The sequence below is a fragment of the Salvelinus fontinalis genome, unplaced genomic scaffold (assembly GCF_029448725.1).
Source record: "Salvelinus fontinalis isolate EN_2023a unplaced genomic scaffold, ASM2944872v1 scaffold_0890, whole genome shotgun sequence".
Lineage (NCBI taxonomy): Eukaryota > Metazoa > Chordata > Actinopteri > Salmoniformes > Salmonidae > Salvelinus > Salvelinus fontinalis.
This window is the reverse complement of record NW_026601099.1, coordinates 38697-65623: the sequence shown is the minus strand read 5'-3', so window position 1 is coordinate 65623 and position 26927 is coordinate 38697. Positions and strand designations below refer to the sequence as shown.

Here is a 26927-nt window from a genome sequence, read left to right as displayed (position 1 = left end):
GAGCTTCCTGAGGGGGAAAAAATTAGGCTGTATTTTGCTTGATTAACCATCCAAAATGTTATGTGAGTAAAGTCATACCTTATAAAAAAAACTCACAACAGGTGTGATGGAAACAGGTTCTCAGAAGACTGAGGCTGGTTTTCCTCAAACTTTTTACCTGGGCTTTGCTCCTTTCATATTTATTTTGATCCTGACAAACTCCCCAGTCCCTGCTGGTGACAAGCATACCCATAACATGATGCTGCCACCACAATGCTTATTGTGTGGTTAATGTGTGGTCTATCTCCAGGTCATCAGACTGATAAATAGTCACCTCTAGCCAGCCTCCGCACAGTATCCTGCCCTGAACTTTAGTCACTGTTACACTGCCGTCTACCACCCAGTACTCCACCCTGTATTCTAGTCAAGGCTCATCCTATATAACTACTACTGTACACACCTTTTCTATTCATATACAGTCCATAATGTCTATGCACACCATCATATACATTGTAAACTAACTGTATATATATTTATATTCCAGACTCTGACATTGCTCGTTCTACTATTTCTAGATTTCTTCATCCTTGAAATAAATTGTGGGGATTTGCATGTATTGATTTGTATTGTTAGATATTACAGCACTGTTTCAATACAACAGGGATGACATCAGAGAAATATGTGTATGAGACCAATAACATTTGATTTGATCTGGTCAGAGGTGTGCAGACAACAGATGGTGTTTATGGTGCAGAGGACTGTGGACTCAGTGGAGGACATCCTTGGCAGTGTTGACACTGTTACTTCCTACCTGACTGGTAGTAGGACTTCACTGCTACTTCCTATCTGACTGGTAATAGGACTTCACTGCTACTTCCTATCTGACTGGTAATAGGACTTCACTGCTACTTCCTATCTGACTGGTAATAGGACTTCACTGCTACTTCCTATCTGACTGGTAATAGGACTTCACTGCTACTTCCTATCTGACTGGTAATAGGACTTCGCTGCTACTTCCTACCTGACTGAAGGCTGTAGGAATGAAGATATACGATAGCATAACTTCCTGTAGGCAGTGTAGCATAACTTCCTGTAGGCAGTGTAGCAGAACTTCCTGTAGGCAGTGTGGCATAGCTTCCTTTAGGCAGTGTAGCATAACTTCCTGTGGGCAGTGTAGCAGAACTTCCTGTAGGCAGTGTAGCATAACTTTCTGTAGGCAGTGTAGCAGAACTTCCTGTGACAGTAGTGAAATGAATGACATTGAATGAAAAGGTGTGGCATTTACTTCTGTGTATGTCCAATGTATATTGTGTGATCAAAATCTACTATAGAAATGATAGTTTTCTTAGTTGACCATACTTCAATCAACTTTCCCAGCATGAACAGCAGCCTCAGAACAATTTCGTATTTATAATGACAGCATGGCAAAATGCCTCCTATGGGGCAGTAAACACAGATCTGGTTACTTTGAAATTCTGCCCCTGAACAAGGCAGTTAACTGCTCTTGGGTAGGGGGAAGCATTCGGAATTTTGGATGAAAAGCATGCCCAAATTAAACTGCCAGCTACTCATCCCCAGAAGATATGCATATTATTAGTAGATTTGGATAGAAAAAAACTCTGAAGTTTCTAAAACTGTTTGAATCATGTCTGTGAGTATAACAGAACTTATTTAGCAGGTGAAACCCTGAGGACAAACCATTCAGATTTATTTTTTTGAGGTCACTCTCTTTTCAATGAGATTTCATTGGGACACCAGATTTCGAAGGGACCTTCTTGCAGTTCATACCGCTTCCACTGGATGTCAACAGTCTTTAGAAATTGGTTGAGGTTATTCCTTTGTGTAATGAAGAAGTACGGCCATCTTGAAGGAGGGTCACTCGAAGTGTCCTGTTTGTTAGAAGCGCGTGACCAGAAAGCTAGCTACAGTTGGTTTTAATCCTGTATTGAACACAGATCATCCCGTCTTCAATTTTATCGATTATTTACGTTAAAAAATACCAAAAGGTGTATTACAAAAGTAGTTTGACATTTTTTGCCAAAGTTTACAGGTAACCTTTGAGATATTTTGTAGTCACGTTTCACAAATTGGAACCGGTATTTTTCTGGATCAAACGTGCCAAATAAATGGACATTTTGGATATATATCGATGGAATTAATCGAAAAAAAGGACCATTTGTGATGTTTATGGGACATATTGGAGTGCCAACAACAGAAGCTCGTCAAAGGTAACATGAATTATATTTTTATTTCTGCGTTTTGTGTCGCGCCTACAGGGTTGAATTATGCTTCTCTTTCTTTGTTTACAATGGTGCTATCCTCAGACAATAGCATTGTTTGCTTTCGCCGAAAAGCCTATTTGAATTCTGACATGTTGGCTGGATTCACAACCAGTGTAGCTTTAATTTGGTATCTTTCATGTGTGATTTAATGATAGTTAGATTTTTATAGTAATTCGCTCTGCATTTTCTCTGGCTTTGGCCAAGTGAGACAGTAGCGTCCCGCCTAAACTCAGATTTTTGGATATAAATATGAACTTTACCGAACAAAACATACATGTATTGTGTAACATGAAGTCCTATGAGTGTCATCTGATGAAGATCATCAAAGGTTAGAGATTAAAACCTCTAAGAACTACCCCCCCCTTCTTTCAATTTCCACCTGAAGACATACCCAAATCTAACTGTCTCTAGCTCAGGCCCAGGAGCAAGGATATGCATATTCTTGGTACCATTTGAAAGAAAACACTCTGAAGTTTGTGTAAATGTGAATTAAATGTAGGAGAATATAACACAATAGATCTGGTTTAAATAATACAATGAAAAAAACAATACGTTTTTTCTTTTTAATTGTTGTATCATCTTTAAAATGAACAAGATGTTTTCCACTGAAATTGTCCCCATATTCATAAGGCAACAGTACTTGTGCAAAGTTTCAGAATGATAACTTCCAAAATGAGTGTGCTACATGACATTTATCATGAGGTCACCCAGGTGTCCCACACATGTAGCCCAAATGTACCCAAGTGACCAAATTGGTGAAGGTATACATTTTGAAACAAATAACTATATGCAAAATACCAAAATGGTATTCTAACACCCCCCCCCCCCCAAAAAAAAAGTTTAGATTTTTTTTTTAAACAAAATAACATGGGTAACTATTTACACACTTTCAATATTTGGAAGACCCTCAGTCCTCTATCAAATCAAATATATTTACATAGCCCTTCCTACATCAGCTAATATCTCAATGTGCTGTACAGAAACCCGGCCTAAAACCCCAAACAGCAAGCAATGCAGGTGTAGAAGCACGGTGGCTAGGAAAAACTCCCTAGAAAGGCAAAACCTAGGAAGAAACCTAGAGAGGAACCAGGCTATGAGGAGTGGCCAGTCCTCTTCTGGCTGTGCCGGGTAGAGATCACAGTGGTTGTAGAGGGTGCAACAGGACAGCACCTCAAGAGTAAAAATGAACAGTTTAGGGTTCCCATAGCCGCAGGCAGAACAGTTGAAACTGGAACAGCAGCAAGGCCGGGTGGACTGGGGACAGCAAGGAGTCATCATTCCAGGGGGTCCTGACGCATGGTCCTGGGGCTCAGGTCCTCAGAGAAAGAAGGAGAGAAAGAGAGAGCATACTTAAATTCACACAGGACACCGGATAAGACAGTAAAAGTACTCCAGATATAACAAACTGACCCTAGCCCCCCGACACAAACTACTGCAGCATAAATACTGGAGGCAGAGACAGGAGGGGGTCATGAGACACTGTGGCCCCATCCGATGAGACCCCCGGACAGGGCCAAACAGGAAGGATATAACCCCACCCACTTTGCCAAAGCTCTACACAATATTCTGCTGCTGATGCCAGATGCCATAGCAGTCTCTTTCTGATGTAAAGCAGAGGGTCACCGAGCATGTGGTGCAGGTGATGGGGGACTTCATCTTGCAAACAACACAGCAACGCCTCCACGCTGTGCCCTTTTGGCCCTTAGGGACATCCATGCCTGCACAAATATATTTGGGCAGATGAACACTTGTGGCAGGAGCAGAAGGGACAGGGTGTGGTGCAGTGGTGCTGTAGCCAGCAAGCTCCTTGATGAGCTGCTCTCTGAAGGCTTTCTGTGAGAGGAAGGGCTTTCCACAGCTCTTAGCCATTTCCTTGTGTAGGATGAATGCATTCACCACAGCAATGTCGACGAAATGATAGAAGAAGGTCTTGTACCATTTCATTGTCTTATGCAGAACATTGTAATAGCCTATCAGCGCATCTGATAGGTCCACACCTCCCATGCTCTTGTTGTAGTCCTTTACTGCAGCTGGAATGGGGACATTTTTGGTGGTCCATACCCCGGCACCATCCTTGACACGTCTGACCACATGATCCCCACTGAAGGACTTGTGGATTGTTGTGCACATCACCACCTCTCTGGTATCCATCCACTTTACAAAAAGCAGGTCATCTTCACGGATCCATCGCATGGTCCCCCGCTCAGCCCGCTCAGGCATGTCGTTCACCTTCGTCTTCGGAAAGCCCACTCTGTTGGTACGAATGGTGCCACAAGCCCACACTTCCCGCTTCCTAAGGTCTGCAAACAGGGTAGGGCTTGTGTAGAAGTTATCCACAAACAGTTTGTAGCCCTTCCCTAGCAGTTGAAAATCCAATAACTCCATTACAGAGTCATAGCCAAGTCCCTTACCGGTAGCAAAACTGTTCTTCCCCTCATAGACAAAAAAATTGCATGTGTAGGAACACACAGAATCAGCCAACACAAACAGCTTGTAACCCCACTTGGTTGGTTTGTTTCGCATGTATTGTTTGAGGCCAATTCTGGCCTTTGAGGCTACCATCCTCTCATCGATTGACACGTTCTGGGCTGGCTGAAAGTACGTCTTGCAGGCCTCAACAATGCTGGAGTAGAGAGGTTTTATTTTGCACAGTCTATCAAACGCTGCTGTGCCTCTCTTCTTGTCATTCTCTTCATCAACCTTTGGGTCACTGATATGAAGCGCCTGTGAAAGAACCAGAAACCTTTTGCAGGACATAACAGTCATGGGGAAAGGCAGTTGGTAGAGTGATGACGTTTTCCAGTAGTTCGTCAGGCTTTTCAGCTTCACCATCCCCATGTAGATGACCAGTGAAAGGTAGCAGATAAAGTCTGACATGGATATGGGCTTCCATGCTACCTTTTTTCCTGCCTGCTTCTTCTTCCCATACTTATTCGTGTTAGACACGAGCGAATCTACAACGGATTGTGTGAAAAACAACTGAAAAAGCTGAAGGGGGCTGTAAGTTGTGGTCGAGTTCACCTGAGGTCCTGGCTTCCTTTTCGGCCGAAAAGTTGGTTGGGGTGGCTCCACATCATCTTCTAGGACAGTGTGCCAACGCCCTTCTGTCCCTTTGTTAGCAGGTGGCACACTTCCCCTCTTCCGCTTCTTTGTCGGTGCCTTCACACCTGTAGATGGCCCAGAGACAGCAGGGGTCCAGCTGGATGAACAAGTTGGCGCTGGGGGCTCCCAGTCGGAATCAGTGCCACTGTGAATGAAAATGTTCAGTTAGAATAGTTTCACATATGAGCCCTGTATCAACAGGTATAATAAACATATATATAGAGTACAGGGAACATAAAGTGCTGTTCCATTTCACTTTGGCCATTTTGTGGGCCTGCCTCAAATAGGCCATTTCATGTGGGGGTGGGGTGTAGCAACAGACACACGCGCCTCGGCCATGCTCCCTCTAACCTCTAACCGTAATATATAGCCTAATTAGAGAAAGCATGCTGGCTCTGTTGAGATGTATGGGTTTGCTGTTACATTCTACTCCATTCATTCATTCATTCATTTATTTATTTATTTATTTATTTATATATATATATATATATATATATATATATATATATATATATATATATACACAAACAAACATAGGCTATGGGTCGTTCACATACATACAAATGTATCCTCACTCACAATGAATAGCCAACGTGTACTTTACACATTTCATTACCTTTTTATTGCAAATAAAACGTAAAAACAATCACAAATAATATTTTATATTATTAATTTCAAACAACGGCATTAGCGTGACAAGAACTTACCAGTCCAAAACAATGTCCTCTCCGTTCAAAAAAATAGGCCTCAGTTTCAGAATCATAGGAGTGATCGCTAATGGAGTCTTCCTCAAAAAACAGTTCTGTATCACTTTCACGATCAATTTCCTCAAAATTTGTGTCTACATTCGTATATCTAGTCGTAGATTTAGCTTTCCCTGACTTATTCGCCATGATGTTGGATAAATAAACAGCTGACGATATAAGTTGCCGAAATACTGCTGTGCGTAATAACTTTCCTTCCTTCCAGTTCTAAACGCAAAGGTAAAAGACACTCGTTACGCCTGCGTTTCATGTATGGGTTGGTCTTCAAACAAAGAACCATTTGATAGCCAACGAACAGAGGTAAATGGCACTATCTACCCAGCTAGATTTCAAGACGATGAGTGGTCATTGGGTTAAAATACAGTCAATCAACGAGACAGTGGCCATATAATTGGTGTACAATGAGCTCGTTACTCGTTGTCTTCCAATCGTTTTTTTTGGCTCAATACGTCCCGCGAAATGACCCATCAAGTTTGGTTGCATTACAAACAAACAGTTGATTGCAAGAAAAACAAACATGACTGGATAACGTCAGGTTTAGTCAGTGTATTTAGGTTGGATGTTTCGTCGAAAATTGAATGAAATGAAATTCAACGACATAAGCGTTCACAAAATGTTTCGTGTTAGGCTATAAAAAATGGATTTAACCGAACAAAAGACCATTCAGTTTGTAACAATGAGCCTTGGGATTGCAAACAGAGCAAAATCTTCAAAAGTAAACGATTTATTTCAACGCAATCTGTGATAATGTTACGCCTGTGCTGGTTGAAAAAGTAGTTTGTTATGGAGCGCCGAGCTCAGATAATCGCATCCTATTCTTTCGCAGTAAATCCTTTTTTAAATCTGACAACGCAGTTGGATTAGCAAGATTCACGGCTTTTGAAGCATGTGAGACACTTGTATTTTCAGGAATGTTTAATATGACTATTTGTGGCGATCATCGTATGTTGTCTATTTTCAAACCCGGATCCGGGATCGGTAGTTAAGAGAAGTTAATTTTACCTCTATTTCTGCTTTTTGTTACTCCTCTCTTTGGCTGGAAAAATGGCTATATCTTTCTGTGACTTGGCTCTAACCTAACATAATCGTTTGGTGTGCTTTCGTCGTAAATCCTTTTTGAAATCGGACATTTTGGCTGGATTTACAACAGGTGTATCTTTAAAATGGTGTGAAATACTTGTATGTTTGAGGAATTTAAATTATGGTATTTCTGTTTTGAATTTGGCGACTGGCAGTTTCACTGGCTGTTGACGAGGCCCACATACCCTAGTGAGGTTAACAAGAAATTTGTGGAGTGGTTGAAAAACGAGTTATAATGACTCCAACCTAAGTGTATGTAAACTTCGACTGTGTATAAATATATATATATATATATATATATATATATATATATAAAATATATATATATAATATCAAATGAATATGCGACCATTTAAACAACTGCATTAGCATGAGAAGCAAAAACCTATTTTACTTACTGGTCTAAAAGTGGATCTTTTCCTTCCAAAAACATTTCTTCCGCGCTGGAATCATAACTGTGGTCACTCACAGAGTCCTCATCCATTCCTTCTGTGTCACTCTCCTGGTCAATGTCTGCAATAATATCATCAAAATGTTTATACTTGGACTGAGATTGAGCTTTTCCACTCTTAGTAGCCATGTTTAACTTTTTCAGATTTGAGAAGTTTGTAGAAGAGAAGGAACTGCTGTGAAACGTAAACTACAGTGCGTCCTGTTTCCTTTCACCAGAGAATGAACTCTGTTGTGCACAGCTCCAGCATGATGGCTGTTTGTCCTACAAACGGCATTCACATACTGCTGGAAAGCCCAGCTCATTGGCTATCTAGCTAGGTTTCAAAACGATAGGTGGTCATTGGACCAAGACCCTTCATGGGCTAATTCAGGTGTTGTATAGCCAATACATCATGTAGAATGATGAAACGAGTTTGGTTGCCTTCTAGAGTGTCTGAAGATTGCACAGAAACCGAACTTGACCATGTTAAACAATGTTAGATTTCTAACAAAATTAGATTTCATAAAATTGTTTTGTTGCAAGTTGAGTCGGAATTCATGCAGAATGCTGTTTACAACATGGATGGTGTGAGGATATACAATACCATTCAAGAGTTCGGGGTCACTTAGAAATGTCCTTGTTTTTGAAAGAAAAGCTGTTTTTTTGTCCATTTAAAATAACATCAAATTGATCATATACACAGTGTAGACATTGTTAATGTTGTAAATGACTATTGTAGCTGAAAATGGCTGATTATCTACATAGGCGTACAGAGGCCCATTATCAGCAACCATCACTCCTGTGTTCCAATGGCACGTTGTGTTACCTAATCCAAGTTAATCATTTTAAAAGGCTAATTGATCCATTTTGAGCCTGTAATCAAACCCACAAATGCTGATGCTCTAGACACTCAACTGGTCTAAAGAAGGCCAGTTTTATTGCTTCTTTAAATCAGCATAACAGTTTTCAGCTGTGCTAACATAATTGCAAAAGGGTTTTCTAATGATCAATTAGCCTTTTAAAATTATAAACTTGTATTAGGTAACACAAAGTGCCATTGGAACACAGGAGTGATGGTTGCTGATAATGGGCCTCTGTACGCCTATGTAGATATTCCATAAAACAATCTGCCATTTCCAGCTACAACAGTCCTTTACAACATTAACAATGTTTACACTGTATTTCTGATCAATTTGATGTTATTTTATTGGACAAAAAAATTGCTTTTCTTTCAAAAATAAGGACATTTCTAATTGACCCCAAACTTTTCAACGGTAGTGTATATATAGAAATACACATTTAAAATTTGCACCAATTGATTGGTCGAAAGAACAGGTGACTAAGTCAAACAAGATGTTTATTAGTCTGTGACAGCCCTACTAGTAAAAGATACCAGTCCATCTTCATGTCAACTAACACAACTCTGCTGGTTGTCCTGGTAACAGATACCAGTGGGCAGATCTATTGTATTTGTTCAAACTAAACTACAGCACTTACTTTGATATGTCAAATCTGATCCTTTCTTCTCTTCTCCTCCTCTCACAGTTCCACTCAGCCCTGTTGTTTTCCTGCAGTCCACCAGCAGCACAGACAACCTCTTCATACCCAGCAGTAAGGCGCTACCGGGAGAGGCATGACACGGGGACTCCGGGAGAGAGGAAGGGCAAGCGTTGTCCTGGTAACCATAGAGGAGACACAGACACATATCATTATGGATGCTTATGTCACTGTTGACATAAAGTGCTTTACAGAAACCCAGCCCAGACCCCGATAGAGCAAGATGTATACTAGACCAAACCAAGCTGTACCATCTGATGTTCTGATCTGGAGAGACTCTTCTCTGCCTCATCAGCATCAGGATGTTGTTGAGGCTCCCCAGAGGATCCAAGATAGTCATGTCTCTCTCCTGTGTGAATGAGAACATCAAACAGACGGTAAACTTATGAACTTCTATTGCAATTACAGTGTTACAAGAGGCATGAATATATGTCTAAAAAGGGCCTAAATTAGACACTTTAATTATGCTTTTTTGTGTGATCAGTGGTATAAAGTACTTAAGTAAAAAATACTTTTAAGTACGATTTAAGTAGTTTCAGTTTTTCAGGGAATCTGTACTTTACTATTTTTGACTTTTACTTCACTATATTCCTAAAGAAAATGATGTACTTTTTACTCCATACATTTTCCCGGACACCCAAAAGTACTCATTACATTTTGAAGGCTTAGCTGGACAGGAAAATGGTCCAATTCACGCACTAATCAAGAGAACATCCCCGGTAATCATCACTGCCTCTGATCTGGCGGACTCACTAAACACACGTTTCAATTGTAGATTGTCTGAGTTGGAGTGTGTCCCTGGCTATCCGTAAATAAAAAGAAATAAGAAAAAAAATAAAATGGCACCATCTGGTTTGCTTAATAAGGAATTTGAAATTAGTTATATACTTTTACTTTTGATACTAAAGTATATTTTAGACTTTTACTCAGGAAGTATTTTACTAGGTGACTCACTTTTACTTGAGTAATTTTCTATTCAGGTATCTTTACTTTTACTCAAGTATGACAATTGCGTACTTTTCCCACCACTGTGATGCAAATGTTAAAGGGCCGTTCCACAAAATGGGTTCATTTTGGGTCCCTCTGATATTTTAAGTAGAAATGATGCACTGTATATTATATTTTAAAAGCCTGTTAATTAGAATAAGTGCACTTTAATATAGACCATAGAGAATTCAATAAATACAATTTTTAAGTGCACAAAATATATGTACCAATGGCAGATTGCCCCTTAAACAATTCCTACAGTACTGAACAACATATCAAAGTGCAGGTATTCAGTAGAATGCCCCTTAAAAAACACAGTTCAACAACTGCATAGTTTGTGTCCCTGTTTAAGACAGTACTCACTGGTGGTAATCGGAACTTCAGTCTCCTCTTTTACTCGAAAAGGTTCTTCCTCTTCTTTCAATTTTACGGCATCTTCCTCCTTTTTGATTCTGAAAGCTTCTACCTCTTTTTCCACTTTGACAACCTCTTTCCCATCTTCCTCTTTCACTGTAATATCATCCTCTTGTTTCTCCATTTTCATTCTTCAAGCCTCTTTGCCTCCTTTCACCAGTTTCTTTCTCCGTCTAGATTTGTGCGTTTATGCTCCGGGAAATTAACCTAGTGTAGTATCAATGTAACACATTGCTAATTTAACAAGCAAATTACGTGTATAAATGAACCAGTAGATAGGTAAACAGAATTATGTTCGAAACACTAAGAGCAATATACACAAGAATGGTCTAAAGAGTTTTAGGTACGCTAGCAAAGCACCGCGTGGTTAAACCAGAAGCCTTTTGTCGCTGTTGAAGAAGCCTCCTGTCCCGTCCACTAGATTATACGTCACGCAAGAAGCATCACCTGAAAGACTCCCGTCACCTTCTGCTGGCTGGAGTGGGTAACTCAGTTTGGAAACAATAGTTACTACACTTTTGTACTGGAAAGAACGTCATAATAATTTAACAATAAGCTGACATATTTTCTCTTACGTCTTACAAATAATACCGTCCTGCATACAGACGTAGAAGCTTAATAGTGTAATAATAATAGCGACCCTGGATTTATAATCGCGGAAATCAACCCTGCCACACGAGCATGCTTTTGCGGCACAGTCGATAGCGCGCCGGACCTCGGACTAGAAGGTCGAGGGTTCGAGACCTGCTCCCTGCTGTTTCATTACAATATGAATATGTAAATGTTGAATAAATACTTATATGATTAGGTAGTGTTTTAATACACATTTGCTCTGTTCATTTTTTACATTCGTTTTTATTTAGATGTGGGTACTATTCCCTTAAAGCTACGCTCTTTAAGATACAAATCATCCTGTAAACCAGGGGTGGGCAACTCCAGTCCTCGGGGCCTGATTGATGTCACACTTTTTCTCTCTCCCTAGCAAACACAGCTGATTAATAAAACTGCATTCTAAACTGAAGATCATGATTAGGTGATTATTGGAGTCAGGTGTGTTAGCTGGGGCTGGGGCAAAACTGTGACACTAATCAGGCCCTCGAGGACTGGAATTTCCCAACCCCGCTGTAAACAATAGAGCAAATGCGTCACATTCAAATAGCACTTGATTATCTGTAGTGCTTTACACTGAGTCTACAAAACATTAAGAACACCTGCTCCTTCCATGACTTAAACTGACCAGGTGAATACAGGCTAAAGCTATGATCCCTTATTGATGTCACTAGTTAAATCCACTTCAATCAGTGTAGATGAAGGGGAGGAGATGGGTTAAATAAGGATTTTTAAGCCTTGAGACAAATGAGACATGGATTGTGTATGTGTATCATTCAGAGGGTGAATGGGGAAGACAAAATATTTAAGTGTCTTTGAACGGGGGATGGTAGTAGGTGCCAGGTGCACCGGTTTGTGTCAAGAACTGCAAAGTTGCTGGTTTTTCCAGCTCAACAGTTTCCCATGTGTACTAAGAGTAGTCCACCATCCTAACAGTGCCGTTTAAGATGGGGCAGAACGATTTGTTTTTTTATGAGCATGGCCTTATTTCTATTACAGCATATTAGATGACTGTCATTCATATTCCGTTCACCCTGTTCAATGTAACAGCAATAGGTTTCGGCTAATACATGATACTAGAATTTTCCCTATACCCATCATGAGGTTGCTACAACCTGCCTATGAATTAAAGTTTAGAACGTAGGTGCACACAGGTCGAGATAGGTTTTTTAGGTGACAGAAAGGTGACACATGGACAGACAGTCGTGAAGACATCACCAACTAATTATCATGGTCCAAACACACCAAGACAGTCGTGAAGAGGGCACGACAACAAGTTTTCCACCTCGGGAGACTGAAAAGATTTGGCATGGGTCTCCAGATCCTCAAAAAGTTCTACAGCTGCACCATCGAGAGCATCCTGACCGGTTGCATCACCGACTGGTATGGCAACTGCTCGGAATCTGACCGTAATGCACTACAGAGGGTAGTGAACATCACTGGGGCCAAGCTTCCTGCCATCCAGGACAATTATAAAGAAAGCCCCAAAAATTGTCAGATGCTCCAGTCACCCAAGTCATAGACTGTTTTCTCTGCTCCCGCACGTCAAGCGGTACCGGAGCACCAAGTCTAGAACCAAAAGGCTCCTTAACAGCTTCTACCCCCATAAGCCATAAGGCTGCTGAACAATTAATCAAATGGCCACCTGGACTATTTACATTGACCCTCCATTTGTTTTGTACACTGCTGCTACTTGCTGTTTATTATCTATGAAATGTCACTTCACCCCGACCTACATGTATAAATTACCTCGACTAACCTGTACCCCCGCACATTGACTCGGTACCAGTACCCCCTGTATATAGACTTGTTATTGTTATTTTATTGTGTTACTTTTTATTATTTTTTACTTTAGTAAATTTGCTCATTTTCTTAACTCATCTTGAACTGTACTGTTAGTTAAGGGCTTGTAAGTAAACATTTCACTGTGAGGTCTACACTTGTTGTATTCATACCTCTTTAGGGTATGTGGGACGGTAGCGTCCCACCTCTTCAACAGCCAGTGAAACTGCAGAGCGACAAATTCAAAACAAGAGAAATCCCATAATTAAAATTCCTCAAACATACATTTATTTTACACATTTTTAAAGATACACTTGTTGTAAATTCAACCACAGTGTCCGATTTCAAAAAGGCATTATGACGATAGCAAACCAAACGATTATGTTAGGTGAGTGCCTATTCACAAAATAACACAGCCATTTATTATCAGATTTCAAAAAAGCTTTACGGAAAAAGCAAACCATGCAATAATCTGAGGTCGGCGCTCAGAGCCCAATCAAGACAAAAATATATCCGCCATATTGTGCAGTCAACAGAAGTCAGAAATAACATTATAAACATTCACTTACCTTTGATGATCTTCATCAGAATGCACTCCCAAGAATCCCAGTTCCACAATAAATGTTTGTTTTTTTCGATAATGTCTATCATTTATGTCCAAATTCCTCCTTGTTGTTCTAGCGTTTAGTACACTTTCCAAACTCACGACGTGCGGGGAAGTCCAGCGGAAAGTATGGACGAAAGTTTAAAAAGTTATATTACAGTCCATAAAAACATGACAAACGAAGTATTGAATCAATCTTTAGGATGTTTTTAACATAATTCTTCAATAATGTTCCAACCGGAGAATTCCTTTGTCTTCAGAAGTGCGATGGAACAGAGCTCGCTCTCACATGAACGCGCATGGTCAGCGCATGTTCAGCTCATGATAGACCTTACTCAATCCCCTCTCCTTCGGCCCCACTTCACAGTAGAAGCATCAGACAAGGTTCTAAAGACTGTTGACATCTAGTGGAAGCCTTAGGAAGTGCAACATTACCAATATACCACTGTATCTTCAATAGGAGCTGAGTTGAATATCGACCAACCTCAGATTTCCCACTTCCTGGTTGGATTTTTTCTCAGATTTTTGCCTGCCATATGAGTTCTGTTATACTCACAGACATCATTCAAACAGTTGTAGAAACTTCAGAGTGTTTTCTATCCAAATCTACTAATAATATGCATATCCTAGCTTTTATGGCTGACTAGCAGGCTGTTTACTCTGGGCACGCTTTTCATCCGACGTAAAAATACTGCCCCCTACCCCAAAGAAGTTAAGGGCTTGTAAGTAAGAAATTCACTGTAAGCTCTACACTTGTTGTATTCGGCGCAGTCCTGAGGCATGGTCTTAGGGCTCAGGTCCTCCGAGAGAGAGAAAGAAAGAAAGAAAGAGAGAAAGAGAGAATTAGAGAGAGCATACTTAAATTCACACAGGACACCGGATAAGACAGGAGAAATACTCCAGATATAACAGACTGACCCCAGCCCCCCGACACATAAACTCCTGCAGCATAAATACTGGAGGCTGAGACAGGAGGGGTCAGGAGACACTGTGGTCCCATCCGATGATACCCCTGGACAGGGCCAAACAGGCAGGATATAACCCCACCCACTTTGCCAAAGCACAGCCCCCACGACCCCAAGGGGGATATCTTCAACCACCAATTTACCATCCTGAGATAAGGCCGAGTATAGCCCACAAAGATCTCCGCCACGGCACAACCCATGAAGACGGCTGCACAGTACTGTCTTTTATCGATGGCGGTTATGATATCGTTTAGTACCTTGAGCGTGGCTGAGGTGCACCCATGACCAGCTCAGAAACCGGATTGCACAGCGGAGAAGGTTCATGCTGAAAGAGCTCTGATAGGTTGGAGGATGTCCTCCGGAAGTTGTCATAATTACTGTTTAAGTCTATGGAAGCCTTGAGAACCATAAGCCTCCTAGGTTTTGTATTGAAGTCAATGTACCCAGAGGAGGACGCAGAATAGTATGTTTTATTCAATTATTTTTTTATTCAATTATTTGGTGATGTGATTATATTTAGTATAGTTTTATCCAAAAATTATTTTATTTTAATGTTTTACCAATTTATTTTCTTCTGAAACGCACTGAAAATCCCTTCCCACAATTATGTCATGTTGGCTCGATGTCCTTTGGGTGCAGTGGAGGCTTCTCAGAGGAGGAAGGGGAAGACCATCCTTCTCTGAGGAGCCTTCACTGCACCCAAAGGACATCCAGCCAACATGACACAATTGTGGGAAGCATTGGAGTCAACATGTGCCAGCATCCCTGTGGAAGGCTTTTAAGAGTTCATGCCCCGACAAATTGAGGCTCTTCTGAGGGAAAAGGAGGAGGTTCCTAGTCCTTATTAGGACGTTTATTTCTCTCCAAATGTTTGGTATGATCAGTGTACATATATATATAAAGAAAATATTGCATGACCAAAAGCATAATTCTATTTTTGTAAAAATGAGACAAGTGTACGAGCATATGTGTGTTCTCTCATGAACTTTAAGTAGCCTGTATTTGATGTGATATACTCCTTTCGAGACAGGATTGTGTCACGGCATAGATCTGGGGAAGTGTACCAAAACATTTCTGCAGCATTGAAGGTCCCCATCATCTTAAAAGGAAGAAGTTTGAAACCACCAAGACCCTTCCTACTGCTGGCTGCCCGGCCAAACTGAGCAATCGGGGGAGAAGGGCCTTGGTCAGGAAGGTAACCAAGAACCCAATGGTCACTCTGACAGAGCTCCTCTGTGGAGATGGGAGAACCTTCCAGAAGGACAACCATCTCTGCATCACTCCACCAAGCAGGACGTTATGGTAGAGTTGCCAGACGGAAGCCACTCCTCAGTAAAAGGCACATGAAAGCCAGCTTGGAGTTTGCCAAAAGGCACCTAAAGGACTATCAGATCATGAGTAACAAAATTCTCTGGTCTGATGAATGCCAAGGGTCACGTCTGAAGGAAACCTGGCACCATTCCTACGGTGAAGCATGGGGTTGGCAGCATCATGCTGTGGGGATGTTTTTCAGCGGCATGGACTGGGAGACTCGTCAGGATCGAGGGAACGATGAAAGGAGCAAAATACAGAGAGATCATTTTTGAAAACTTGCTCCAGAGCACACAGGACCTCAGACTGGGGCAAAGGTTAACCTTCCAATAGGACAACGACCCTACGCACAAAGCCAAGACAATGCAGGAGTGGCTTTGGGAGATGTCTCTGAATGTCCTTGAGGGGCCCAGCCAGAGCCCAGATTTGAACCCGATTTATCATCTCCGGAGAGACCTGAAAATAGCTTTGTAGTGACACTCCCCATCCAACCTGACAGAGTTTGAGAGGATCTGCAGAGAAGAATGGGAGAAACATGAGGCTCCTGCTGCTGCTGTCCTCAAGGGCCAATTGACAGATTTTTCACCTAGTTGTCTTTGGGATTCAAACCAGAGATCTTTCGGTTACTGGCCCAACACTAGTAACCACTAGGCTACCTACAGCAGGAGCCCCATGTTGACTGGAGAGCCCACCTTTATTTTTCCCTCATTATGAACATTCATATTGGTCAACAGTCAACCTATTTTGTGTATTGAACATTCATATTGGACTGTAGCAGCTAGCTAACTGGCTACTGATCAACCTATTGTGTGGATTGAACATTCATATTGGACTGTAGCAGCTAGCTATCTGGCTACCGATCAACCTATTGTGTGGATTGAACATTCATATTGGACAGCCTTACCTGTAGAGTAGCACCACCACCCATCAGCCCAATCTCTTCTTGACGTCAAAGCTGCAGTGTATTGTTGGTATAGTTTTTGATTAATAATAATTCAAATAGTGAAAATAGAAGTGTACAATTTATATATATATATATATATTTAATCAACTTTAAGATACTGTTTGCCTCTATGCAGATGTAGAAGCTGAATAGGAATATACATTATCAATAAATAGTTGATTGTTCTTTTTTCACATCATACTAAGAATACTGAGCCACAACCTGTAAATGTGACCATACTATTCCTTTAAAGCCACACTCAGATGTCACCATACTATTCCTTTAAAGCCCCTCTGTCAGATATAAATCATAAGAGTGGGAAACCAACTGACATGGAAACAATGGAGCAAATGGATCACTATCAGAGTGTATTATGACATCATATAGAACTACTCAGACATTCCAAATCAGGCTTCATCCATATCATGAAGGTGGATATTGATCCAACCATTTTAAAAGTAATGACTGGGCTGACGGAAACAGGATATACCTGTACAATTTTATTAATGCAGACAGACAATTTGTTAGTTTGTTTTACATGGTGGGGTCTTTTTGTGTCAGTAAAAATGTATGAATGAGAAATGGCGATGGAAACCCCTTTATGTGCAAATATTTATATAATAACCATCACATCTCAGTTAACTTGGAGTCACGCGATGATATGTTGTGTGGTCCTCCCTCTACGACTTGGGAACCCATGCAGTTTATTAGGCTACAGATTAAATAAGTTATGAACTTCATAGGGTGGTGAAACTGCATGTGATTAGCTTGATGATCCTTTCCAATACATTTTGATGGTCTTCTTCTGGTGACATGATGATTGGTTTCCATTTGACAAATAAAATAATATCTCTCTCATCCATAATAATCTCATCATGTAGGTAGCCTACCAGAACTGTATATGTGAGCTGCTGACTACAGTGCACGGGACAAAAGCACGTTTGCTATATAATACAACAGCTTTTTAAACCCTCAGTAGAGTTGAAAATGTGACGGAAACCCATTTAACTTGTATTTTTCATACGGTATATGGGATTTTAACAGCAAAAGTTTTTTTATTTGTCACACAAAGCCTTATGTCTGCAATTAGTCTGTTTGAAATAAACATTTCTGGTGAGAAAATGCATATATTGTTTTGTACATATTTGAGAATATTCACATGAAAATCTGTCGCAAATTGCACGGAAACTTAGCTACTAAGGTGGATATTGATCCAACACCTGCCACATATTCAAACCAGCCCACTGGGCACAGATGTCAGTTCAACATCTAGTTTCTATTCACATTTCTTTGAGTCGTGAATTCAACATGAAATCAACACAAAATGTCACCTGTCATTGGATTTAGCTTACAAGTTGGGTGAAAAATAAATAAAGATTCCTGATGTTGACGGCTTATTACAAATCCAATCAGTTTTCTGCATTGATCAAACATCATCACATGGATTTGTTTTGTTGAAATTACGTGGAAACAACATTTATTCACCCAGTGGGAGGCTTGTAAATGACCCCAGGAAAGTAAAACAAAGAACTCTTCATTGAGACAATGATAAACAGCAATCCGTGGGAGAGTTGTGGTGGATATTATAAAATAAGGATCTGCTGGAGTCCAAGTCAAATCAAGATTCTTTATTTCTGAGCTCAGAGAGAATAACAGTTACACAGTGCAGTGTAGACAGTCTGAATCCCTGAAGCATTGGGTAATGGGCACATATCTTTATAGTTTCCTGTTCCTGGGCGGGACTTTATTCATACAAGGACACAGGTGCAGCTGGTTTGCAACACAGGATGATACTCCCAGGAACAGGAGATTATAATAGGTCAGTTTCACAAGGTTAGTCACATACTCAGTTATGTGGACACATACAATTAACAGTCTGTGAACATTTTAATTTCATTAAATCATCAGTGGACCAACAATGCAAATGTAAACAATGGAACAAATGCATCACATCCAAATATCACTTGATTATCTGTAGTGCTGGAGGAAAGACACCCAGATAAACACAAACACAGAGTTTAATTTTGTCAATAGGGGGAGCAGTTAGCATTTTTTTTTCCGGGTGTCGCCAAATTAAACTGCCTCGTGCTCAATTCTTGATCGTACAATATGCATATTATTAATTCTATTGGATAGAAAACACTCTCTAGTTTCTATAGCCGTTGGAATTTTGTCTGTGGGTGACCCAGAACTCTTTCTACAGCGAAATCCATGACAGGTACTGCGATGGTCTGAGAGCGAAGCTCTGATTTCAGATCAGTTTTAAAAGTCTGTGTATATCCTATGGAACGACATGAACTGCACCCGCCTTCCCCTGGATGTCAGTAACCAATGAGAAGTGGAATGGGCTTTCTGCGTAGCTCTCAGAGGTTATAAAAGGCCAAGGAGTGAGGGTAGCCCCCCTTTCGACTCTTGCCATTACGCAGAAGAGGACCTCGGGATGCCATTTTCAGAGGCTCGGTTATCAACGTGAAATGTATCCGTCTGTAATTTAATTCGATGTAGGAGTTAGAAACATCATAACGTAGTTAATTTAAACCGTTTTATAGCAATTTATATCCGTTTAGTGCGATTTTGAGGAATTTATATGTGATGCTCTTTGAAGCTTTGGGCACGTTTCGGGGTCCCGGTCGAACGTTAGTGGGCATTTCGACGGACAGAGGACATCTTTCGACCAAAAGAAGATTAGACCCAAGAAAGGATACATTGCCCAAGAATCTGATGGAAAATCACCTCATAGTAAGAAATATTTAATATGATAAATCGTTGTTCTGTCGAAATATTTTAAACGCATAATCCGCCATTTTGTTTGCTATAGCTTCGCTTGGCGAACCCTGTATTGCACAGTAAGGATAATTTTAGAAATGTAAATCAGCGATTGCATTAAGAACTAATTTGTCTTTCGATTCCTGTCAACCCTGTATTTTTTAGTCAAGTATATGATTAGCTTTCGATTAAACTAGATCACTATGAAAGATGGCGTCCGACATGTTGAGGCTTGATTTGCTACTATTTTCATTGTATAACCACGTTTTTTTATGGCTAAATATGCACATTTTCGAACAAACAATATATGTATGTTGTAATATGATGTTACAGGAGTGTCAACGGAAGAATTCTGAGAAGGTTAGTGAAAAAATTTATATATTTTGGTGATGATTACGTTATCGCTCTCTTTGGCTTGAATCGATGCTCTGGTAATGTTTGCACATGTGGTATGCTAACTTATCGATTTATTGTGTTTTCGCTGTAAAACGCTTAGAAAATCTGAAATATTGTCTGAAATCACAAGATCTGTGTCTTTCCATTGCTATGCTTTGTCTATTTTTATGAAATGTTTTATGATGAGTAAATTGGTCATACACGTTGCTCTCTGTAGTAATTCTAGTCGCTTTGGTGAGATTTGTGTTGGTGGCTGCAATGGCAAACTATGATTTATACCTGAAATATGCATTTTTCTAACAAAACCTATCCTATACCATAAATATGTTATCAGACTGTCATCTGATGAGGTTTTTTCTTGGTTAGTGGCTATCAATATCTTAGTTTAGCCGAATTGGTGATAGCTACTGGTGTTGAGAAAAAATGGTGGACAAAGAAAAAGGGTGTCTTTTGCTAACATGGTTAGCTAATAGATTTACATATTTTGTCTTCCCTGTAAAACATTTTAAAAATCTGAAATGGTGACTTTATTCACAAGATCTGTATCTTTCATTTGGTGTCTTGGACTTGTGATTTAATGATATTTAGATGCTACTATTTAAATGTGACGCTATGCTAGTGATGCTAATCAGTGTGGGGGGGTGGGGGGTGATCCCGGATCCGGGTTTCTGAGGCAGTAAAAGTTAAAAAAGGACCATTTAAACACATGAAATCTGACCTACTCTATATTCAAACTGACAGACTCCATATTCAATTCATGTTTTCTAATAAAAACATACAAATATATGTTTGAGTATACTTTGTACAATTCAATTTCATATGGTATAAACAGGTAAAAAAATTACCAGTCAACAATATAAGACAACGGGAGCACGGTGTATGTTCTCTGATGAATTTTAAGTCAATGAGATGTGAAATATCAATATACACGCTAAGAGAAGTAATTTCTCTCTCCTGTGTGGATTCTCTAATGACCTTTAAGTGACTATGATGAGTAATATGTTTTCCCGCAGTCTGAGCTTTTCTAAGCCTTCTCCTCCTGTGTGCTCTCATGTGTTCTTTCAGGCTTCCTAAAATGCAAAACCTTTGCACCCTGGGAGCAGTGGTAAGGCTTCACCACCTGTGTTTTAGCTCATGTGTTTTCAGGTTATGTAAGTGGGTAAAACGCTTTCCACACTGTGAGCAGTGGTAAGGATTCTCCCTTGTGTATTCTCTCATGTCGTTTTAGGTCCCTTAACTGGTTGAAACACTTTCCACACTGGGAGCAGTGGTAAGGCTTCCCCCCTGTGTGTATTCTCTCATGTTTTTTCAGGTAGTTTTTCTGGTTAAAACTCTTTCCACACTGTGAGCATTGGTAAGGATTCTCCCCTGTGTGTATTCTCTCATGTCGTTTTAGGTCCCCTAACTGGTTAAAACACTTTCCACACTGGGAGCAGTGAAAAGGCTTCTCCCCTGTGTGTATTCTCTCATGTTTTTTCAGGTAGCTTTTCTGGTTAATACTCTTTCCACACTGGGAGCAGTGGTAAGGCTTCTCCCTGTGTGTATTTTCTCGTGTTGTTTAAGCTCCCATAAGAGGTAACAACCCTTTCCACACTGGGAGCAGTGGTAAGGCTTCTCCCCTGTGTGTATTCTCTCATGTCGTTTCAGGTCCCCAAACTGGTTAAAACACTTTCCACAGTGGGAACACTGGTGTCGTCTTGCTGGTTTGGACGTCCCTGGCTCTGGTTCCTCTGAGTTTGTTCTTTCTCCTGCCAAAGACAGTGTGTTTTTTTAAATAGAGACCTGAATGAAACCTCCACATGATAAAACGGCCTTGCTACGAGGGTAAATCCTAATAGATCCCTCAATAACCTGAGGCCAGTTTTAACAATCTTAGTGTGATTTTAAAAGAAATGTTGTCGAGCTTCCTGGTAATTACTAATAATATGTTTACATTACTTATTTTATTCATTCTGTTTTACAAGTCAGAACACAAAAAACTAAACAGTTCTAGGACACTGAAGACACAGACGTCGCTGGATTCCAATTGAGCAGGTGGTTCTAAATATCTAACTTCATAGCTGTATGATACAGAATGTGACCTACGCACTTCCTTAAACATAAAATAACTTAAGAACATAACATCTCCTCGTTGTCGAAAGGGTTTGACACGCTATTTAAAAATGGCCCAGTTTGTTATTTAGACGTTGACAAATTTTCAACATTTTGACTGTTACTGATGTCATGACAGTTTGGGTAAAGTAAAAAATACGGTGAGATATTTTGGGTAGACATTCCTAAAACTGATAGTAACTATATATAGTAAGTTTATATACAGCCATATCATAGAGTCTGAAAAGGCTTGTTCATTCACAATGACAGCATATGTTCCTAAAGCTGATAGTAACTATATATAGTAAGTTTATATACAGCCATATTTTAAAGTCTGAAAAGGCTTGTTCATTCACATGAATTCACTATGACAGCATATGTTCCTAAAACTGATAGAAACTACACTGTACACAAATATAAACTCAACATGTAAAGCGTTGGTTCGATGTTTCATGAGCTGAAAAAAAAGATAGAATTTTCCCATATGTACAAAAAGCTATTTTCTCTCAAATTTTCACATCCCTGTTCGTGAACATTTATCCTTTGCCAAGATAATCCATCCACCTGACAGGTGTGGCATATCAAGAATCTGATTTAACAGCATTATCATTACACAGGTGCACCTTGTGCTGGGGACAATAAAAGGCCGCTAAAATGTGCAGTTTTGTCACACAACAATGCCACAGATGTCTCAGAGGGAGCGGGCAATTGGCATGCTGACTGCAGGAATGTCCACTGGAGCTGTCGCCAGGGAATTTAATGTACAGTACCAGTCAAAAGTTTGGACTCACCTACTCATTCAAGGGGTTTTCTTTATATTTACTATTTTATACATTGTAGAATAATAGTGAAGACATCAAAACTATGAAAAAAATACATGGACTCATGTTGTAACCAAAAAAGGGTTACATCAAAATATATATTAGATTCTTCAAGGTAGCCACCCTTTGCCTTGACGGCTTTGCACACTCTTCTCTCAACCAACTTCACCTGGAATGCTTTTCCAACAACAGTCTTGAAGGAGTTCCCACATATGCTGAGAACTTGTTGGCTGCCTTCCCTTCACTCTGCGGTCTAACTCATCCCAAACCATTTCAATTTGGTTGAGGTCGGGGGATTGTGGAGGCCAGGTCATCTGATGCAGCACTCCATCACCCTCCGTCTTGGTCAATTATCCCTTACACCACCTGGAGGTGTGTTGGGTCATTGTACTCTTGAAAAACAAATGATAGTCTAACTAAGCACAAACCAGATGGGGTGGCATATCGCTGCAGAATGCTGTGGTAGCCATGCTGGTTAAGTGTGCCTTGAATTCTAAATAAATCAGTGTCAACAGCAAAGCACACGCACACCATCACACCGCCTCCTCCTTGCTTCACGGTGGGAACCACACATGCGGAGATCATCCGTTCACCTACTTGCGTTTGAAACCAAAGATCGCAAATTTGGACTCCTTTAGTAGTGGTGTCCTTTAGTAGTGGTGTCCTTTAGTAGTGGTTTCCTTTAGTAGTGGTTTCCTTGCAGAAATTCAACCATGAAGGCCTGATTCATGCAGTCTCCTCTGAACAGTTGATGTTGAGATGTGTCTGTTACTTGAACTCTGTAAAGCATTTATTTGGGCTGCAATTTCTGAGGCTAGTAACTCTAATGAACCTATACTTTGCAGAAGAAGTAACTCTGGGTCTTCCATTCCTGTGGTGGTCCTTAAAGTAACGGACTGTTGTTTCTCTTTGCTTATTTGAGCTGTTCTTGACATAATATGGACTTGGTCTTTTACCAAATAGAGCTATCTTCTGTATACCACCTTGTCACAACACAACTGATTGGCTCAAAATAAATATGAAGGAAAGAAATTCCACAAATGAACTTCTAACGAGGTACACGTATTAATTGAAATGCATTCCAGGTGACTATCTCATGAAGCTGGTTGAGAGAATGCCAAGAGTGTGCAAAGCTGTCATCAAGGCAAAGGGTGGCTACGTTAAGACTTTTTAAATATAAAATATATTTTGATTTGTTTAACACTTTTTTTGGTTACTACATGATTCCATATGTGTTATTTCAGAGTTCATATCTTCATTATTATTCTACAATGTAGAAAATAGTTTTTAAAAATTAAAAAAGACCCTGGAAAGTCAATTTCTGACTGGTACTGTAAATTCCTCTACCATAATTCGCCTCCAACGTTGTTTTAGAGAATTTGGCAGTACGTCCAACCGGCCTCACAACTGCAGACCACATGTAACCACGCCAGCCCAGTACATCCACATCCGGCTTCTTCACATATGGGAAACTGAGACCAGCCACCCGGACAGCTGATGAAACTGAGGAGTATGTCTCGCTGTAATAAAGACCTTTTGTGGCCTGGATCACCAGTGGGTGGGCCTATGCCCTCCCAGGCCCACCAATGGCTGCGCCCCTGCCCAGTCACGCGAAGTCCATAGATTACAGCCTAGTGAATTTATTTACATTGACCGATTTCCTTATTTGAACTGTAAATCGTTGAAATTGTTGCATGTTGCGTTTATATTTTTGTTCAGTACATATATAAATATATAAACTGTATATAACCATATTATAAAGCATGAAAATACTTATTCATTCAGATGTCATGAATTCACTATGACATCATCATGTTTGGATAGGATTTATGGGTTGACATTTTTTCCACTCAGACATAAATAAACAATCCAATCCAAAGGCCAAAGCTTTAATAAAATAACAAATTAACTGGCAAAGCAGCAGAACGAGGCCCGCATGCAGCAACATCACTAGTCACGTTTTTGCAGCTGTTTCAGTACAACACTACAGGGAGAGAGAGGGGGAGAGGACAAACTCCACTGGACTAGTTTCAATGTATGGAATCACTTTAAAGCATCATTGAGAAATAATGAATTGAAGTGGTAACATTTGTAGACTAGCGGTGAAGAATGTTGGGCCAGTAACCGAAAGATCTCCGGTTCGAATCCCCACGCCAGCAAGTTTAAAAATCTGCTGTCCTGAACTTGAGCAAGGCAGTTAATCCCCAACAACAACTGCTCCCCGGGCACCGATGACGTGGACATCGATGAAGGCAGCCCCCACACTGATTCAGAGGGGTTCAATGCGTTCAACACATTTCAGTTGAATGCATTCAGTTATACAACTGACTAGGTATCCCCTTTCCATCATTAGACTCCATAATGTTTCATCTGGACGTGCTACAGGCCTCCATTAAGACTAGAATATCTGAAGAATCTAGGTATTTCCATGTTTAACAAGTTCAGTAGATCAGATGTTAATGAAGCAATACAGACCACATTGAAGTGTATGGAGTTTAGTTTGCCTGTTCTACAGTCTTGTAAATACAGGGGGGTTGACTGGGACAGGCAATGTAACATCCATAATGTTCTTAGGAACTGTTTTTGTCCTTACATCAGATCATCTTGAAACTGTCTCTCTAAAGCTAACGTTCATCAAGGTGGTCTATTGGAATCTCTCTTTTCATTGGCAGAAACCTTTTTCAGTGTTATGATATTCATAACATCCATATCCACCAGTCTATCTTCCTGTCAACTAACAGAACCCTGCTGAACCATTGTATTTGTTCAAACTAAACTACTTACTTTGATGAGTCAAATCTGATCCTTTCTTCTCTTCTCCTCCTCTCACAGTTCCACTCAGCACCGTTGTTTTCCTGCAGTCCACCAGCAGCACAGACAACCTCTTCATACCCAGCAGTAAGGTGCTACCGGGAGAGGCACGACACGGGGACTTCAGTAGGACAGAAGTGCTAGCGTTGTCCTGGTAACCATAAAGAGGGGACACAGACACATATCATTATGGATGCTGATGTCACTGTTGTCATGAAGTGCGTTACAAAAACCCAGCCCAGACCCAGATAGAGCAAGCTGTATGCTAGACCAGACCAAGCTGTACCATCTGGTGTTCTGATCTGGAGAGACTCTTCTCTGACTCATCAGCATCAGGATGTTGTAGAGGCTCCCCAGAGGATCCACGATAGTCATGTCTCTCTCCTGTGTGAACAACAACATCAGACAGACAGTCAACTTATGATCTTCTACTACAATCATAGGGTCTTACAAGAGACATTAATGTCTAAAAAAGGGCCTAAAATGGGCACTTTCATCATGATTTTGTAAAATATTGTTTGTGTTGTAAATGTAAAAGGGTCGTTCCACTAAATGGAGGATTTTTGCACCCCTTTGATATTTTAAGTAGAAATGGTGCACCAATATTGAATTTTAAAAGCCTGTTATGCAAAGTTAAGTGCACTTTAAACCTCTCTGGGATCGCGGGACGCTTGCGTCCCAACAGCCTGTTAAAATGTAGAGCGCCAGATTCAAAAAAATTATATAAAATTAAACTTGATTAAATCACACATATAAGATACCAAATTAAAGCTACACTCGTTGTGAATCCAGCCAACATGTCAGATTTCAAAAAGGCTTTTCGGCAAAAGCATAAGATGCTATTATCTGATGATAGCCCAATGTAAACAAGAGAGTGTAGCCTATTTCAACCATGCTGGAGCTACTCAAAACGCAGAAATAAAATATAAAACATGCATTACCTTTGACGAGATTCTTTTGTTGGCACTCCAATATGACCCATAAACAACACAAATGGTCCTTTTGTTCGATTAATTCCGTCCATATATTTCCAAATTGTCCATTTATTTGGCACCGTTGAACCAGAAAAAGCATCGTCCAATTTGCAAAGTCACGACAAAATATCTAAAAAAAATTACCTCTAAACTTTGCCAAAACATTTCAAAGTACTTTTGTAATACAACTGTAGGTATTTGTAAACGTTAATAATCGATCAAATTGAAGACGGGTCAATCTGTTTTCAATACAGGA

General features: G+C 40.2%; 2 protein-coding genes across 2 annotated transcripts; both read right to left on the bottom strand.

Moving 5' to 3' along the window:
- Positions 1 to 2807: 2807 nt before the first annotated feature.
- LOC129847596 (piggyBac transposable element-derived protein 4-like) lies at positions 2808 to 9550 on the bottom strand. Its single transcript, XM_055915347.1, has 4 exons — positions 9449 to 9550; positions 9138 to 9315; positions 7606 to 7720; positions 2808 to 5508 (listed from the first exon to the last, which is right to left on the bottom strand). Exons 1-4 carry the CDS (start codon positions 9449 to 9451, stop codon positions 3816 to 3818), a joined length of 1989 nt encoding a protein of 662 aa, XP_055771322.1. The 5' UTR covers positions 9452 to 9550; the 3' UTR covers positions 2808 to 3815.
- An 8971-nt stretch (positions 9551 to 18521) lies between these two features.
- On the bottom strand, positions 18522 to 26065 carry LOC129847598 (zinc finger protein 551-like). Its single transcript, XM_055915350.1, has 3 exons — positions 25984 to 26065; positions 25671 to 25848; positions 18522 to 21722 (listed from the first exon to the last, which is right to left on the bottom strand). Exons 1-3 carry the CDS (start codon positions 25984 to 25986, stop codon positions 21451 to 21453), a joined length of 453 nt encoding a protein of 150 aa, XP_055771325.1. The 5' UTR covers positions 25987 to 26065; the 3' UTR covers positions 18522 to 21450.
- Between the last annotated feature and the right edge of the window lie 862 nt (positions 26066 to 26927).

Coding starts and splice junctions, on each gene's coding strand:
- LOC129847596 (XM_055915347.1), bottom strand. Junction 7,721..9,137: donor ATCAGATTTGACATATCAAA/GTAAGTGCTGTA, acceptor ATATTATTGCAG/ACATTGACCAGGAGAGTGAC. Junction 5,509..7,605: donor AAAGATCCACTTTTAGACCA/GTAAGTAAAATA, acceptor TTTCATTCACAG/TGGCACTGATTCCGACTGGG.
- LOC129847598 (XM_055915350.1), bottom strand. Junction 21,723..25,670: donor ATCAGATTTGACTCATCAAA/GTAAGTAGTTTA, acceptor TGTCTTTGGCAG/GAGAAAGAACAAACTCAGAG.